This window comes from Mirounga leonina, unplaced genomic scaffold, assembly GCF_011800145.1.
Source record: "Mirounga leonina isolate KUSES-001 unplaced genomic scaffold, KU_Mleo_1.0 Mir_92, whole genome shotgun sequence".
Taxonomy (NCBI): domain Eukaryota; kingdom Metazoa; phylum Chordata; class Mammalia; order Carnivora; family Phocidae; genus Mirounga; species Mirounga leonina.
The window spans coordinates 14,306,556-14,325,034 of record NW_023270852.1 but is presented as its reverse complement, the minus strand read 5'-3'; the positions used below and the strand labels follow the sequence as shown (position 1 = coordinate 14,325,034).

Genomic DNA, 18,479 nt, shown 5'->3' with positions numbered 1-18,479 from the left:
TGAGGAATCACATTACTGGGTATTTACCCAAAGGATACAAAAACACAAATTCAAAGGACAAATGCCTCATGTTTATTGAAGCATTATTTACAATAGGCAAACTATGGAAGCAGCCCAAGTGTCCATTCATAGATGAATGGATAAAGATGTGTGTGTGTGTACATACATATATACACACATACACAATGGAATATTATTCAACCATTAAAAAGAATGAAATCTTGCCAGTTGGAACAACATGGATGGATCTAGAGTGTATTATGCTAAAAAAAATAAGTCAGAGATGAATAGCATATTTCACTCCTATGTGGACTTTAAGAAACAAAACAAAGGGGAAAATAGATAAACCAAGAAGCCGACTCTCAACTCTAGAGAACAGATTGTTACCAGAGGAGAGATGGGTTGGGGAATGGGTGAAATGGTGAAGGGGACTAAGAATACACTTATCTTGATGAGCACTGAGTAATGTATGGAACCGTTAAATCACTCTATTATACACCTGAAACTAATATAACACTGTATGTTAACTACACTAGAATTAGAATTTAAAAAGAGAGAGAGAAAAATAAAGGAGTAAGACTGAAGGCAAGATTATCTGGAAGAGAGTTGTAATCCAAGCAAGAATTAACAAAGCCAGAACTGTGGTAATGGGGATGGATTTGCAATATCATTTTAGGAAGGTTATTTGTTGCTTGTCACATTAGGAGTTTTCTTATTGGTTAGGAATTTACTTTGGCCCCATTTATTCCTGGCAGAAGTGGTACCGCAAGAAGTCAGGCATCACGCCATGAAGAGCATGTGCAGAATATCCGCCGGTTTCATGAATCCCTGCAGCAGGGAGAGGCAGTTTTGCCACGTGATGACAAACTGACCACATTGCCTTTGTCCTCCCGTACTTCCATTCTGACTTCTCTCAGGTAAGGCCCTGTGCTGGGAAAAGACACAGGAAACCATAGTGAAGCACAAGGTAATGGGCAGTGGCAGCCGACAGGACTGCTTTTCTGTCCACTGCCGCTGCCCTGGGAGGCTTAGGAGGGGTTTTTGTCTAGGTTAGTGTTGAATTGGACCCTGGACCCTCTTGGCGTTCCTCATAGATCAATCTTTCTCAAGCTTGAGGCCTTCCATTTCTTCATGGGCTCTATTACTCATACCTATTAACACAGGAACTTGAGGTTATTCACCAAACGTAATAACCACCCTCACATCTATACAGCTTCATACCTACTTTAAATTTACAGAGCCTCATCCTGCCCACTGTCTTTCTTCTCACAACCACTGAATTCTTCCAGACCAGCATGTCCTGTTAATGCTTCCCTGTCTCTTTCTTAATTTCGTCAGCATCTGAGCCAGAGGAGCCCTGTGAGAATTGAAAGAGCCATTCTGGATCATCTGAGTCAGCCCCTGGGTTATCTAGTAAGAAGTGTGGTGCTGTGAAAAGGTCTTGGCTTCAGAGTCCAGTAGCCTTAGCTTCTGATCCTGGCTCTGCCATTCCCAGAGGAGGAGATAGCCTATTGCCGGATCATTATAATGACATGTGATAAGAGCTGCAGGTTTTCTAGCAAAGGGTAGATGGAGGAATGAGTAACATTCTAAGTTGGTCATGGGAAGATTTAAAGAAGTCACACTTGCACTGGTCTTTGAAGGAGCAGGTCAACAAATGTGAAGGACATTCTATGCAGAAAACATGGTAAGACTCAGAGGCATGAAACAGCAAGTCAAGTTTGGAGGAAGACCAGCAGTAACAGGATACAGCTGAGCATAAGATGTAAAGAGCAGAGGGCCTAGTCAGTTGAGCGTCTGACTCTTGGTTTCAGCTCAGGTCAAGACCTCTTGGGTTGTGGGATCGAGCCCCACTTAGGGCTCTGCGCATGGTGGGGAGGCTGCGTGAGAGTCTCTTCCAGTGCCCCTCCTCTTACTTACATGCTTTCTCTCTCCAATAAATCAATCTTAAAAAAAAAAAAAAAGATGTAAAAAGCCGGGTAAGTTTCTATAGGGCCATCTTGAAGGGCCCTAAATGTCAGCTAAGAGTTTGGACTTTTAGAACAAATGCTTCTCAAGTGGAAAGTGATGGGGAGAGGAGGAAGAGAGTGTGTAAAACTTGAGGAAAAAATGTTTGACAGATTTTATATTTGGAAAAACGAACCTATTACTTGGTTTTATAAAGCAAACTCAGAAAAGAATTGGCAAAATGTTTTTGATTGGTGGAACATGGGTTAAAAAGAATTGAACAGGGGCTCCTGGGTGGCTCAGTTGTTAAGAGCCTGCCTTCGGCTCAGGTCATGATCCCGGGGTCCTGGGATCAAGCCCCGAGTCGGGCTCCCTGCTCGGCGGGAGGCCTGCTTCTCCCTCTCCCACTCCCCCTGCTTATGTTCCCTCTCTCGCTGTGTCTCTCTCTGTCAAATAAATAAAAAATCTTTCAAAAAAAAGAATTGAACAGTCATGCTATAGACTATGGGAAACTGTTCAGACTTTTATAATTACAAGGAAGTGGTAGGTTCAGATTCTCATTTTAGATTCTCAGCTAGAGACTGGAGGCTACTTAAGTAAAACCATTAATAGTGTGGCTGCATTTTATTGGGTCATTCACATAACATATTTTAGAATTCGCTGAGAAAAGAAAAAAAGAGAGTGTCCTGCACCCTAGAGCAGTTTCTCTCCAAGTCCGCACTATTGACATTTGGACGAGATACTTTGCTGTAGGGGGCCTGTCTTATGCATTGTAGGATATTTAGCAGCATCCTTGGCCTATATCCACTAGATACCAGTAGCACCCGTCCCCTGATTGTGACAACCAAAAATGTCTCCACACATTGCCAAAAGACTTCTTAGGGCCAAATTGCCAGGCTATAAACCACTGCCCTAGAGCAGTGGTTCTCAAAAAACTTAGTGCGTATCAGAATCACATGAAGAGCTTGTTAAAACAGCAGCTGCTGGACCCACCCATACAGTTCCTGATTCAGAAGGTCTAGGATAGTGCCTGAGAATTAGCATTTCTAGTAAGTTCTCAGATGATGCTGATGTGCTAGACCTAGAACCAGGTTTTGAAAACTGCTAGTAGATGAATTCTCTACCAAATGGAGATGAAACAAGATACCAATTTTACATGACTTCCTTGGGTTCACAGAGCCCTAAAACATTGCTTCATTTGAATCACAGCACTTGTATGAGGCCTGCAGAGCAAATATTAATAAACCTTTTCACAGATGAGAAAACTGCAGCTTAGTCTTAATAGGTTCTATACCCAAAACCTCTGACAAGGCCAGTTGGGTATGCACGTTTTCTAAAGTTCCACCAAGTTCACAGTTGTTTTGCATGTTCCTGCTACAGGTAGCATGTGGTGTACACCCAGATGTAGACACCTAAATCCACCGTGACTTGAGAGTCGTGGCCTCTAGTGACAGATTAAGGGTCAGCACCGTGCTCCCTCATGTAATTTGTATTTGACTGTAGAACATGCAAACTGTTGCTAACAAAGGACAGAGAGACCTTCAGTTTACCTCACAGGTACTTAGCGTCTGTGTTGTAGTGTACCAGGCACAGTGAGTGAACCAAAGAAATAGAGAAGTTTGAAATACTGTCTTCTGTCACCAAGTGCTCATGGCCTAGTTTGGGAAACTGACACGTAATGAGAAAACTAAGGGGAAATCTAAGACAAAAGGTTGATGGAGATGCCAAGAGTGAAGGAGTTTAAGGGAGAGGTGGCCCAAGGTTTGGGTTGATGGACTTTGGAAAGGAGAAATATGAGTACTTTAAAAGTTAAAGAGCATAGGGACACAGCAAGGGGAGTAGCTTGAACTCAGGTTCCAGCATTCAGAGGTATGAGGCCAAAATGAACCTAGTTGGGACAGGGCCCATCTATGATCATGGGGAAAGCACTATGCTGGGTACAGTAGATAGAAAGGAGTCAGCACACAGCTCACAGTACATCAGGGGAAATAGATGTGATTGGAGAGTACAGAACTGTGGAGCACAAAGGGGGACTTCTTAAACCAGTTTAGAGGTGCAGGGAAGACTTGCTAGGAGAGGTCACTTACTTGAAGGATCAGGAATGGTTATGAGGTAGCAAAGGTCAGTGTTAGTCCAGAGTAAGGCCTTCCTCTGTCAGAGTAAGAGGATGGTAGTCAAGAATGGTTCCTTCCCTACAGGAGGTGGGGTTTTTGCTGGACATCAGAAGAGGAATCTCATTAGCCAGACAGAAGGAGGGGAAGGTTGTCCCCAGCAGCAGGATTATAGTCAAATGAAGGATGAATTGGTGGCTTAGAGCAGGAGGGTAGGGTCCTAGTGTTAACAGACCAAGTGAGAAGTACTAAGGTCCTAGCTAAAGCAATAGAATGCCAGGGAAATGAAAATATGCTTGCAATCCCAGGGAATGACGCTTTTGTCCTCTTCTCCCTTTCTTTTTTTACAGGAGGAATCTGAATGAGCTAGATCAGATCCAGCAGTACTTCAGTCAGAAGCTCACCAAGCCTTTACTTCCCCTCAGTGCTCAGACTCATACCATCTTGCAGTGTCCGGAGAGCCACAGGGACCATCGTGGGCCCGGAGACAGCAGCCTAGACCCAGAGAGCCAGTGCATCCTGGAGAAATCCAATAACCTGGTGTTGCAAGTCAGCTCCTTAATCACGGGTATGGCTCAGGGCCCCTCTTGTTGAGGAGTTAACGTTCACTGGGTGCCTGTTCAAAAAGCATTTGAATATCAGCCCTCATAAAAGCCCCTATGACAAATAGAGACCAACAGCTTTCACTGTCTTACTTATTTACCGTCTTCCTTCTGGAAGGAGAGGTGTAATAATAACACGGCACAGGGACGTGTGAAATGGAGAGACCGTCGGACTGAGAGGCAGGAGACCCGAGTCAGGTCTTTGGTGGCTTTCTGGCTCAGGCTCACTATATGACACCACCTACCCTCACCCCTTTCCCTTCTTGAGGCTTCCCCAGCCAAAAAAAAAAAAAAGACAAGAGTGGATTAGGTAAGTTCTTCAGTAGCAGTTCTTGAGCTTGCGCCACTCTGTTCTCAGGAAAAAATCAACTAGACCTATTTAAAATTGTAATTCTCAGAAGGCAGAAGTCCGCATTTTTAGCAGGTACCTCAGATGACTCTAGATGTTGGTGGTCCATTGTTGACCCTTTGAAAAACCCCCTAAAGCAGTGGTCCTCACTTTGGCTGCATATTGGAGTTCTTAAGGGAACTTTTCAAATGCAGATGCCCAGGCTGCACCATAGGTTAGTTGCAACAGGATCTCTGAAGGTGGGACCCAGGCATCAGTGTTTTTCAGAACTGCCCAGGTAATTCCACTGTGCAGCCCAGACAGAGACTGCTGTAGAATAAGTATTTCTCAAACTTGGCCTGAACATATAAAAATCACCTAAAAAATCACCTGGGTCTTGCTCCATTCTTTTGAATCAGAATGCAGGGTTAAGACCTGGGAACTTACATAGCAGGCACGGTAGGGGAATAGTGAGAAAACAATTAGAGCAGTACCTTTAGCCATCACTTTGGTGTCATTTTTGTTCAAGCAGAAGATGTATATTGTACACAGGGATGAATAAGTTCAGTTTTCTCTGTTTAAAGGGGAAAGAAGCCACCATGATTGATATTAGGTACAAACTTCCTTCTTATCCTCTTTCCCAGAGGGCTGACCTGTTGGTAGCCAGGGCTCCAGAGGTACATGCTGTATTTGGCTTCTACTTGCTTGGAAATATTCAGTCATCTATTTACTGAGCACAAACTATGCCAGGCACTATGTGTTACTAGTTCTAGGAGGATAAAGTGGTGGACAAGACAGGAATTGTCTTTCATCAAGCGTACATTCTATAGTCAACTGAAGAAACTGCCCCCCAGAAAGAAAGCATTAAGAGCAAAACAGAGGGAGGCTTGTTTGGGGTAGAGGTGAAAGCAAATCGGGAACCCTCCAAATGGGTATATTAAAAGAGGAGAGAGAATGAGAGAGATGATTGGATCGAAGAAAACAGTTCAAATAAATAAACTCCCCCAGCCTCCATCACTTCTCAGTACACTTTTGAAGAAGTCATTAGACAAGTAGATACAAATGAAGCTTGAGAGTGAGTTACTGAGTAGGGATCTCATTTATGCCACACCTATGTGCCAGGTCCTTTGCTGGCCTCTAAAAATGCAACATAAATCAAACACATGGTTTCTGCCTTTGAGAAGCCCACAGTCTGATGGGGAAACATACACAGTAGCATCTTAAGTGCTTCCTTATAGAACAACACTGTTTAGCCATCCCATCCAGCTGGCGTACCCAGGAAGGCTTCCTGGAGGAGGTGCAGTAGAGCAGGGCCTTGAAGGACAGGCTGGTTTGTAAAAAGCAGAAAGACTGCTCCAAGACAGAAAGGATAGTTCAGGCCAAGGGATCAGGATTAACTAACCTGCTTCCTGGTTCCTCTTCCTGTTTGCAGGTAGGGATGTTCCGTTCTCATACATCTACTCCCCTTTGAGATATGAAAATTGTTAATGTATTAAATTCAGCCCACATCTCCTATAGGCTGAAGATGCCATTAGGTGCAGTGAGGGAGATGTGACCCCACACACCAGGAGTCAAATTTCCCTCCCAATTCCTAACTTTCTCTTCTTAAATAACCATGCAGACAAACCACTTACTAGGCCTATTTATTTATGCCCCCCATTTAACTGCAAAATAATTTGAAATGACTGGTAGCTTCCATTTATTGTTTATACATGTGCCACACCACATATGCCCATTTATCACATGTATTCTTTACCATAACCCTGTGTGAAGGTGGTGTTAATCACTTTTTTAAATTTTTATTTATATATTTATTTTTATTATGTTCAATTAGCCAGCATATAGTATATCATTAGTTTTTGATGTAGTGTTCAAAGATTCATTAGTTGCATATAACACCCAGTGCTCATCACCACACATGCCCTCCTTAATGCCCATCACCCAGTTACCCCATCCCCCACCCCCCTGTTAATCACATTTTAAAGATAAACAGGTTCAGAGAGGATAGTTTGCTCATGACCACAAAGTTGATAAGTGACAGTAGAGATTTGAACCCAAAACTGACCAGCCCCCAAAGCCTCTGCTCTTTCCACACACCATGCTGCCTCCATTTTCTCTGTAAACCTCCCCTGCCTTACCATTTGGGTGATAGATGACTTGCTTTTATTTTCCAAGTAAAATATATAGTTCTATAATAACTGTCATCAAATAGGTAAATAAGTAGATTCTCATTTTGATTTTTAATATAGGTAATTACTGAAGTAAATGGAAGCATGAACATGCCCGCCAGGACTCCTAGCTCCCAAGAATTCCTGAGCATGAGCAGATAGTCTCTGAAAGCGATGTAACCACAACTATAAACAGATTAGATTTTGGTCCTCTGATGTTAGAATAAAGTGCTAGAAATTATATACTGCCTTGCATATAGTTTCACTGATTCGAGTGGATTAACCATCTTTAAGATTTGTTCAAACTCTGATTGCAAGAATACATCTGAAGCTAGAGCCTAGCATGGGAAAATTGAGTGGTCTGTGGCCCTATCTTGTAGTAAGACTGATATCTGTTGCTGTTCAGATCTGCAGACCATCACCAAGAATTCTCAAGCATCTTTGAGTTCTCACCGAGCCCGGAGTCGAAGCAGAGAGGTTCCCACCCTACCAGATGCTCAGGACACAGTGGCCATGCAGGAACGAAGCACAACTCCAGACCTGCCGTTGGCAAGAGCTCCGGATGAGGGCAGAAACCACCTAACTCCCCCTACTCTTGAAGAGACTTCAAGCGGAAGAGGAATGCTCCATGAGTCCCTGGGGCACACAGTACCCATTACAAGGATGCAGAGCAGTGAGGAAACTGAGGCAGGCCCAGCCTACAGTGATGAGGACTATGAAGAAGACATCATTGAGCCCAGGACACTCAATGACATCACCACCGTGACAGACAAAACTAGCCCTTGGTCCAGTTTCATGTCAGACGCAAGTGAGATCATCAGCCTTCAGCCTGATGAGGTGCATAGGGAAGGCCCTTCTTGTCCTTCTTCAAAGCGTTTCCCCAGAGAGGAGCTCAAGGGCAAAAGTAGCCCTCTGCCCAGCCCGGGAAGGGCGGTCCACCCCCACCTGCTTAGGCAGGGTTCTCCTAGCCAAAGTCTTACTGCTTGTGAGGCTGAAGCCTCTCATGCCAGGGATGGAGAGCCTGCTTCAGCAGACCGTCAACTCATCTCACAAGTGACACTCTCAGGAGCCCAACAGAGCAGCACTTCTGTTGGATTGAGCTCACCAAGAGCAGATCAGGACCAGGAGCCCAAGCCAGAGGCCCAGACTGAGCATGAGGCTGCCTCCAGTGAACTAAGTGATTCTGCTGATAGCTTCGAGAAATTCCCTCTCCACCTAGCCTCCCAGAGCAGGAAGGAAAGCCATCGGGCGCTACCCATCAGCTGCCCTGACGTCAGGCAGAAGCAGGCAACATCTGGATCAGAGGTGTCCACAAGGCAGAGCCTCCTGTATCCTTTGGGATTTCCAACAAGTAGCGCCCCCTTGAGCCATTTGTAGGCATTTTGGATGCTGGCACTTAGGCTAGCCTAGTGTGTATGCGTGTGTGTGTGAGTGTGAGCAGTGGCCTCCCTCATGTAATGCACTGGGAGGTACAGGAAGCCCCTTCCTTCAGAAGGTGCCGGGGCGAATAAGGAGCTATGATGCTACTGTTAGCGCCGCCCTCTGAAGCATAATGCTTTGAATTGGGTTTAAGGGTGAGTAGCACATTCATTAGCCTAGCCCAGCCTGATTTACTGGATCAATCTATTGGGGGTTTTACACTTGAAGGGAGTGTTCTGGATGTAAGGAATGAGACCACTAATCTCAGGTGAAATCGAAGTAAAGGGTGCAGAGAGAGGGGAAAGGAGAGTACTAGCACTGACTGAGCATTTACTATGTGCCAGGCACTTCACATACCTTTTTCATTCAGTCGTCATAAGTCTAGAAGGTCGGTGTCATCATTTCTGTTTTGCATGTAGGGAAACTGAGGCTCAAAGTTACGGTAACTTGCCTCAATTTTTTTTTTAGAAAAAAGGCAAGTGATAGGGAAAAGGAGAGAGGAAGTGGGCGCAGTTGAAATGGACTTGCCCAACTCCCCCTCCCCCTCCAGAATGGCAGCGTTAATGGGAGGAAGGGACACCTAACATTCCCCCTGTTCCTGCTTTGAAACACAGATGGACGTGTTATGGGACAAAGAAACCACTCAGGACCTTCGGCAGCACAGCAGCAAGCAGGGGTTACTGCGCAGCTGCTGAGGAAGGAGGCTGTTTCACTGAAGAGATCTTTCTCTACCAGAAGCCAGGGGGCCTGTTCTTGACCCTTCTAGACCCAGCTTCTTATTACTTGTGTGACGTCAGACTTACCATTTAACTTTTCTGAGCCTCAGTTTCTTCACCTGTAAGACGGAGACAGTAATCCCTTACCCATCAGACTGTACACTCCCGACGTAGGTCAGGGACCTTATCTTTTTCTGTGTCCCCGGCACCAGACATAACACAGAGGGGGGATCAGTAAATATAGATTGAATTGAACTATCATAATTTCACAGGATTCTTGAGAAAATCCAATCAAATTGATTCTTGAGGAGATTAAATGAGTACCCACTACACAAATGTGATTCATGTTGCAAAGCAGAGAGAAACTAAAAGGTAGGCGGTGGGGACTCAGGAAAGACGGAAACCATGAAATGGCTGGAGGGTGAGCACTGAAAGCAGGTCGCCTTCAGTGGAGTTCCTTCCTGGCCTCACTCATCCTGGCTTCTGACGTTGCTGCCTTTACAGTCGGTTTAGTTATGCTCAGAATGTACAGTCTGCTGGAGCGGTCTGTGCCCAGGTCCCCGGGGTACTACTGTAATTCGGACCTCCCAAGTATTCATTCTTCCAAAAAATGGGTATTGCCAGGCTGTGTGCTGCTACTGAAGACAGATTTGAATTAGACCTTACCTCAGAAGTTCCCATTAAGAGGCAGGGACAGGCAATGATACAATTTCTTGTTCTAAGTGCTGTGATGAAACATGGACAGAATGCTAAGGAACAAGAGGAAGAAGCTGCCCTAATACCGTTTGGAGGCATCCCAGCAAGAGAGACAGTAGAGCTGGACCTCAAAGATGAATAGGCATTCTGTAGGCAGAGATGAGAGAAAGTTCTAGTCACAGCGAACTGTGTGTACAGAGGCATAGCCAGGTGAAAGAGCCTGGCCTATGGGCAGCAGTTCACTCTGGTTAGAGCCCAGGGGTATGTGGGATGGTGAGAGGTGAGGCAGGGCTGCCTCTGAAAGAGCCTTTTATGCCTGGCTAAGGTGCTTGGACTCTATCCTATAAGCAAATTAAACTTCAGTGTCCTTATCTTTAAAACAGAAGTAATAATAGTACTTCTCTTGTGGGGTTATTGTGAAAAGTCAATTAACAGTTTAAACTACCTAGCAAAGTGCCTGGTACCATAGTGTTCAGGAAATGTTAACTGGTAAGCAAGCAAGAGTGTGATTGGTCAGGTTTACATATTAGAAAAGTCACGCAATGCCTTGTAGAGGGTGGATTATGGATTAGATGAAGGGAAGGCCAGAAGCAAGAAGACAAGGTGGGAAATTTGCAATAATAATAAAAGATGAAGAAATGTGACCTAAAGCATGGACTGCTTTATGATGAAGAGGAGGGGCACAGATTTGAGAGAATTAGATAGGGGCAGGGAAGAGAAAGAAGAAAATAGAAAGGATGACAGAGAGAGTTGTCTCAAGTGCTAGGTAAGCAAGGTGATTGACTGGATAGGGAACAGCACATAAAGAGAGACAGTTTTGGGGGAAGGTACACATTTCCGTTTTGGATATGTTTGCCTGGAAGACATCCAAGAGGAGGCCAGCTATAAAGGTAGGTGCCTCTGGAAACAGATAAGGGCAGCAGGGAGGGCATGGAAAGGGAGAAGCACACACCAAAATGGAGCACACACCCAAAATGGATCACCAGTACGTAAAGCGCAGAACAAGACACGCCCACAGAGGAGGCGAGGAGAGCTGGTCAGAGGTGGAAAAGCAGGACGGAGGCAGGGCAGGAGCAGAGTGTCCGGGAGTAGTGGTCAGTGCTCTGACACTTAAGACAGGTCCAGTAGGATGTGGACTGATGGTGGCTTTAGCGTTAAGGAGGACGGTGCAGAGGTGGGAACGGAAGGCAGACTTCAGTGGGGGAGGGAACCGGAGTGGTAAGGACAGCAAGAATAGGCAACTTTTTCCCATTAACCAGGGAAATAAGAATCACTGACGTTTAATGAACACTTGATGTGTCAGGCACTATTCTAAGTACTTGTGTATATAAAGTCATGAATCCTCAAAAGGTACTATTACTATATCCACTCTACAGGGGAAGAAATAGGTGCAAAAAATGAATTTTCCTGAAGTCACTGTCTAAAAAATGACAGAGGTGACTGTAGGAGCAGGACCCTCAGAAAGGCAGGAGGCAGGAGGCTGAGAGGGGGAGCTTTGGTGCTCCGGACATACCGGTGACACCTTAGCAAAGCTTTCCCTTCCCCACAGCATCAGCTAAGTGGCACAGTCCCCCGTGGTCAGAGCGGCCACAGCAGCCAGGGCCTGCTTCACTTGGGCCTCTGACGGAGGCTTGCGTTAAAGGGTTCTTCCCCCTCCAGATCTCCATCTCCACCCCCACCTCTCGAGAGAAGAATCAGGGAATTGAGCCAAGGCAGGAAATGATGCCCTTCATTCGTTCAGTGGATACTTACTGAACGCCTACTGTATCCCAGGTGACAGGAATAGGACTATGAAAAAGAGATCGATCATCTCTACCCTCTTGGGAGTTCAAAGTCTAGCCTAGAAGAACCCTGATAACCCAGTTTGAACCAGAACCATGTTTAGCTTATTGAACAGAAACAAAAAATTAGAACATCAAAATAGTCCCCTCCCAACCGAAAACATGGAGTGAACATTGAATGAAACATTGAATGAACAGATGTTTTGGAGCCCTGTGTTCTCGGCACAGTACTGGGTACATCAGAGGATACAGAGAAGTACAGATGTGGTACTTGCTTCTAGGGCTCAGGTGCAGACTGCGTGGTCGAGCTGTACCCACAGACGGCCCCTTACGTAGAATCCGCGTTCCTGGGTGTTGGCAGAGAACAGCTGGGGGACTCTGCCCTTAGAGCCACCTTCCCACCCCGGCCCTGTCTGACTGACTGCTCGCAGGGCAGTTTGGGTCAGCAGGCCCTCGGCAAGGTCACGGAAATGTTGCTGCCTACCAGCCTCATACAGGGTTCTAGGGAAGTAGTGAGGTAACTGAAGGAAACTACACCGCCCGTACCTTTGAGAAGCTTCTGGAAGGAATGCTGAGACAAATCGAGAGTCATAGCAGAGTAAAACAAGCATTAGCCTGTGTAGCAGACCGCGGGGAAGGAGGGATCTCCGTGGGCTGACATTAGAAGAGGCTTCCGAGAAGAGGATTTTAACTAACCCTTGCAGAAAGGATAGACTGTGATGTGTTAGGGGTGGGCAGGGTCTTCCAGGCAGAAGGCACCAGTGGAGCAGAGGTGTCATGGGCAAGAAGAAGTTGGGGGAAATGAGTGGGGGTGACTAAGCCCAGGGGAGAAGCCAGTCTGGCAAGGGGGCGGATTTCTAGGTAACTGTGTCCCTTAACTACCATCTAGGCCGGAGCCCATTGTGGTGCCCAACTTCTTTTTGCCTCCGCAGCAGTTGGAGGCCTCCCTGCGGATGCTGTCGTTCTCTGCAGCTTTGCCACCACCAGCCACAACAGACCAGGTAAGAACAGCCGGCTGACCTCCCTCCCTTAGAGTCCTCATCTCTTCCATGGAAGCAAGTGCAGAATGCAGAGCTGCCCTGGGCCAGCTTCCTGACAAGGCAGCAGCACTAGTCACTCTCCAAGCTTGTGCTGAGCACATTCTGGAGGCCCAGCAGCATACAAGGAGTTCACCTAGGGGCGAACTAGGCACAAAATGAGGAAGAGTAAATGTGTTAAGAGCAGGGCATCATCAGCCAAGATACAGATATGTGGCAGAAACATTAAAAACAGGACTCAGCCAAGAAATGAATACTGAGTGCTGTGGGAGCTCCACTAAGCCAAGGTGGGCATGAGCAGAGGAAGCTTCAAACAGGAGACGCAGCCTCCGCACACGGTGAGAAATGAGTAAGGTCTGGAGGAAGAGAACAGTATCGGCTATACCCGTTTGTGGTTTACAGAACACCTTGTAACTGTCCATCCTTCAGCTGACCTAGCTGGTTACAGATCCCAGCTCTCCTCTTTTCCTCCTTGGCACAGCACCAGACCTTTCTTGCAGGTGGCAAGAAATAATAATAACTACTTTTGTAATCATTCAGCATGTATTTCTAGAGTACCTACCCTGTGTCAGGCATTGTGCTAGGTTCTGAGCATACAGTAGTAAATAAGACAAATTCCCTGTCTTTGTGGAGCACAAAGAGTAAACAAAAAAAATATTTACAGACGGTGATGAGTAGTAGGTGTTTTGTTTTGTTTTTTAAGATTTTATTTAGTTATTTGACAGAGAGGGAACACAAGCAGGGGGAGTGGGAGAGGGAGAAGCAGGTCTCCCACTGAGCAGGGGGAGCCCGATGTAGGGCTCGATCCCAGGACCCTGGGATCATGACCTGAGCCGAAGACAGACACTTAACCATCTGAGCCACCCAGGCGCCCGTGTAGTAGGTGTTCTGATAAAGAACAGGGTCTCTCTGAAGAGGCAGTGTTTAAGCTGAAAGATGTTGGTCATGGTGGTGTTTGCAGGGCACTGTTCAAAGCACCTTGTATTAACGCTTTACATTCAGCAACCTAATGAGGTACATATTTTATCCCTATTTTAAGAGGAAGAAACTGAGGCACAAAGAGGTATCTTGCCTCAAGCAGGTGTTAAGTGATAGAGCCAAAATAGGAATCTAAGCAGTCTGTTTTCAAAGTCTGTGTTCTAACTACTATACTGTGAAGGCGCCAGCCATGTGAGAACTTGGAGATGAGTATTCCAGGCAGAGAGAACAGCAAATGCAAAGGCCCCGAGGCTGAAAGAGCTTGGCATGATCTAGGAACTGACACAGAGCCAGTGGCACCGGAACATAGAGAGGCTGGAGAGCCCAGGACACACAGGACACGGAACCATGAAAAAGAGTTTAGATTTTATTCTAAATGCAAGGATATTCTTTGAAGTGTGTTAAGCAGGGGAATGAGATCTGTTTTAAATGTTAAAGAATTCACCCAGGGTGCTAAATAGAGAATGGGCTGTCAGATTTTGCAGCATGATGGTCATAGGTGATCTTGAAAGAGTAATTGCAGTAATGTGAAGGAAAGAACTGTAATAGTGCCCATGTGCCAGGCACTTATTCTAGATCCTAGGGGTGAACTAGGCACAGAGCCCCTGCCTCATGGAACTTTTCAAAAAACAAAATAATTTCAGAGAATAATACATGCTATGAACAAAATATATTTGTTTATTAATTGTAATAGCTAACTCATATTTAATGCTTATATGCACCAGACATTAAGTACTTTCATGTATAAACTCATTTAATTCTCCCAACAGAATTCTCCCATGGGATATCGTTATCCCCATTTCATAGAAAGGAAAACTGAAGCTCAGAGGTTTTTTTTTTAAGATTTATTTATTTATTTATTTTTATTTGAGAGGGAGATCAGAGAGAGCACAAGCCGTGGGAGGGGCAGAGGGAGAAGCAGGCTCCCCGTTGAGCCCAGGAATCATGACCAGAGCTGAAGGCAGACGCTTAACCAACTGAACCACCCAGGCATCTCTCAAGAGTTTTCCATACAGATCACCAGATATTATTTCTATTTTATATAGAAACCGAGACACATAACGGTTAAGTCACTTGCCCAGCATCTCCCAAACAGTGAGTGACTTAAAACATAGGACTTCAAATCTATGCTTTCCATTACACCACTTTAAAATCATAACCCTGGACTATTTTTCTAACTACTTTGCCTTTCTATGGGTTTCATTTTGCAATTAACACTTAAAACATTTTTTATGCTTTTCCAGAGCCTACTTTGATGACCAACGGGGTCAGTCCAGAAGCATCTTGAGAGCCTGGGGGTATAGTCCTAAAGAGAAGCCATCACATATCCGATCCTTTTACTAGCTTTCCTTCCCCCTCTCTCCCTCAACTTCCCTAGCACCATTTTCAGGACATCGCATTTATTTGGCAGATGGATCAATCTAAGTTCTCACACATCTCATTTTTTATCAGATTTGTAAATCCTTTCCTGGAGGAGGAAAGATGCCATCCCCCACCCAGGAGCTCTGCATTTTTGTGGCCTTTATTCCTACTCTGGTTTGTGCTCTCCAGCTCATCTCCTTCCTCTTGCATGACCCATATATCCCCATCAGCATTTATGCTAGAGTCTTCGGCCTATATCCAGGTACCAGGCACAAGCTTTTTTTTTTTTTTTTAAAGATTTTATTTATTTATTTGACAGAGAGAGAGAGATAGCGAGAGCAGGAACACAAGCAGGGGGAGTGGGAGAGGGAGAAGTAGGCTTCCTGCCGAGCAGGGAGCCCGATGCGGGGCTCGATCCCAGGACCCTGGGATCATGACCTGAGCCGAAGGCAGATGCCCAACGACTGAGCCACCCAGGCGCCCCCCAGGCAAAAGCTTTTGAGCGAGACACCCACGAGGTGAAATACTGAATCTGCTACTAAGTAATTAAGGGATCTTGAACAGTGACTTGACCTTTCCGAGTTTCTGTTTCCTTTTAAGTAACATCAGGCTAAAATAATTCTTACCTAATAGAATGAGGCAAGAATTACTCTAGAGGAAAAAACTAGACACCGTTAGCCCCCTTTCCCTCTTCCCCTCCCAGCAAAGTGGGTGAGATAGCAGTGAGTCACGCCCCGCAGGAAGGGAATCTGTGGGCCACTCTGAGCTGTCCTCTCACCTATCATGCAGAGCTGCTGTTCCTGCTTTTGAGTTTCTGCCTTCAGGAGGTACCAGCTCCCAGGGGACTTTACTGTCTTTGATCTGTTAAACATAAGACACAGGTGTGGGAGAGGGAGAAATAAGAATTTTCACTTCAATTAAAGGGCAAGTCTAGTTTTGAGAAGATAAGTCTCATATACTTTTCAGCTATTTTTCTTTTCTTAGTCACAGCAAAACTCCATTATTTGTCTGCTGTTCTCAGGACCACCTCTCTCCTCAGGACCTCATTCTGGGTCCTACTTAGGGTAACTAATCATCACAGTTCACCCAAAACTGTCCCATGTCAGCACTGAGAGTCCCAGGACCCAGGAAAGCTCAGGAGGTTGGTCGTCCTCACGAGCAATGACCCTCTCACGACTTGATGCATGCAGAGCAGCGTATTTTCTGAGGCTTGTGCTCTGGCTGGCTGCTACCTGGTGCTGGATAACCTAGGAATCACATCAAGGGTGTGTTTAAGACACTAGCAAGAAGAGGCACCAAAAGTTGAGAAAAAAAAAAATTAAGAATGACATTTATTTTTAAAGCATTGAAATAGTTACCAGGGGATAAGTCAAAACTTTGATTAACTTCATTATACTTATGGTTTATTTTAGCTTTAATCGTGAATTATACTTGGGCGGGAGCACCATAATCTTCTCAGTTTCTGGTCTCGGAAGGTCTTAAATGTGGCCTCACTTTGAAGAATTTAAGACAAAAACCAGACGTTTGTATCTAGCCACATACTTACTGTTGCTGATGTTCTTCATTCCTTCTTCTCATCCTGATTTCCGACCAGGATCATTTCCCTTCAGCACGAAGAACTTCCTTTAGAATTTCATGTATTGCAGACCTCCTGGCAACAGCTTCAGTTGTCTGAAAATATCTTTATTTTGCCTTCATTTTTTTTTTTTAAAGGTTTTATTTTATTTGTTTGAGATTGAGAGAGAGAGAGAGTGAGTGAGTGCACAAGCAGGGGGAGCAGCAGAGGGAGAGGGAGAAGCAGGCTCCCCACTGAGCAGGGAGCCCGATGCGGGGCTCGATCCCAGGACCCTGGGATCATGACCTGAGCCGAAGGCAGACGCTTAACCGACTGAGCCACCCAGGCGCCCCTTGCCTTCATTTTTCAAGGATATTTTTTCCCACTGGATATAGAATTCCAACTTGAATTTTGTTTTAGCATTTTAGAGCTATCATTCCACACTCTGACTTACATTGTTTCTGATGAGAAGCAGCCATCATTCTTACTGTTCCCCCAAATGTAATGTGACCTTTATTTTCTGTCTACTTTTAAGATTTTCTCTCTTTTTCAACAGTTTGACTACAATGTTCATAGTTGTGGAGGCAGGGGTAAGAGAGGGGAGGAAGAGCACATAGGTCTATTCAACAATATTAGCAGTGTTGTAGTTCTTAGGTTTGATTGTGTTGACCTTAAAAAACAAAAGAACGGGTCATTTTACCAGCTAAATGAGTTTATTCTGGAACAGCAGAGGAATTGCAATTTTGGGATGAGCAAACTATGGCAAAACAGGCAAGTCTGCAGAACAGAGGAGAGGGGCTTGCTTTTATAGGGGGAAGGGAGGAAGCTGGGAAGGACTTTTCTGCTTAGTTCTCCTTGGCTAGGTTGTTGCTGGGCAAGGAGGAATTCTTCCTTTTTCCTGCTGGGGTATGGAAATAAAGTAAGCTGTTTCCTACTGAAGAATGCTAGGTCTGCTCCTTACCACCAGTGGTAGTGTGTGAGAGCTCCCCCTTCAGGGCTTCCTGACTCCATTTTAAATGAGATTTCCTTTATTTTCACAGTTGGATTGGGTTGTGGATTCACAGATGTTCATTTTTATTATGCTTTATAATTTACATATGTCACATAGTCTCTTTGGTATGTAGCACAATGAAATCACAAAATTGTATGTAATTAAAATTTTAAGAGTGATTGAATGGTGCCAAAATGGAGATACCAACTCCTTCCATAAATCTGGCTGTGACTGTGGAGCAGGGAAATCAGATAGTGGCTGGAGCGGTGTGTGAGATAAAGGGAAGGTTTTTTGGTTTGGTTTGGTTTTTGCTTAATAGGGGAATGGCTACAGCTTTCTTTATGTGACTGCAATGGTCCCATAGAGAAAAGGAGAATGGGAAGATGCAGGAGAGGGAGAGAGAAGAGAAAGGATGGTCCTTGAGTCAGGGAGGGCATGGGATGCAGAGCACATGTGGAGGCGGCCTTTTGAGAGGAAAAAGAAAACTCACCGTGAAGCACGAAGGAAGATGGAGAAGATCGAGAAGATGGGTGCTAAAGCAAGTAGGATTAGAAATTTGGTGGTAGTGTTTCCCATTTGATAGAAGCTTCTATTTTCTCTCTTTTTTTTTTAAGATTTTATTTATTTAGGGGCACCTGGGTGGCTCAGTCGTTAAGCGTCTGCCTTCAGCTCAGGTCATGATCCCAGAGTGCTGGGATCGAGCCCCGCATCGGGCTCCCTGCTCAGCAGGAAGCCTGCTTCTCCCTCTCCCACTCCCCCTGCTTCTCCCTCTCCCACTCCCCCTGCTT

The 18,479-nt window shown here is 45.3% G+C and overlaps 1 protein-coding gene across 5 annotated transcripts in view; it reads left to right on the top strand.

The window, feature by feature from the left end:
- The window catches only part of C2CD3 (C2 domain containing 3 centriole elongation regulator), a 146,634-nt gene that overhangs the window by 118,053 nt on the left and 10,102 nt on the right, over positions 1 to 18,479 (top strand). For 2 of the 5 annotated variants that reach the window (XM_034995356.1, XM_034995352.1), the window contains 4 exons: positions 756 to 917; positions 4,409 to 4,626; positions 7,563 to 8,484; positions 12,665 to 12,769. In XM_034995356.1, the coding sequence (XP_034851247.1) occupies positions 756 to 917; positions 4,409 to 4,626; positions 7,563 to 8,484; positions 12,665 to 12,769 (1,407 nt within the window). Of the gene's footprint in view, positions 1 to 755; positions 918 to 4,408; positions 4,627 to 7,562; positions 8,485 to 12,657; positions 13,200 to 18,479 lie in introns of those variants that run through there. The other 3 variants (XM_034995353.1, XM_034995355.1, XM_034995354.1) reach the window with 3 other exon arrangements.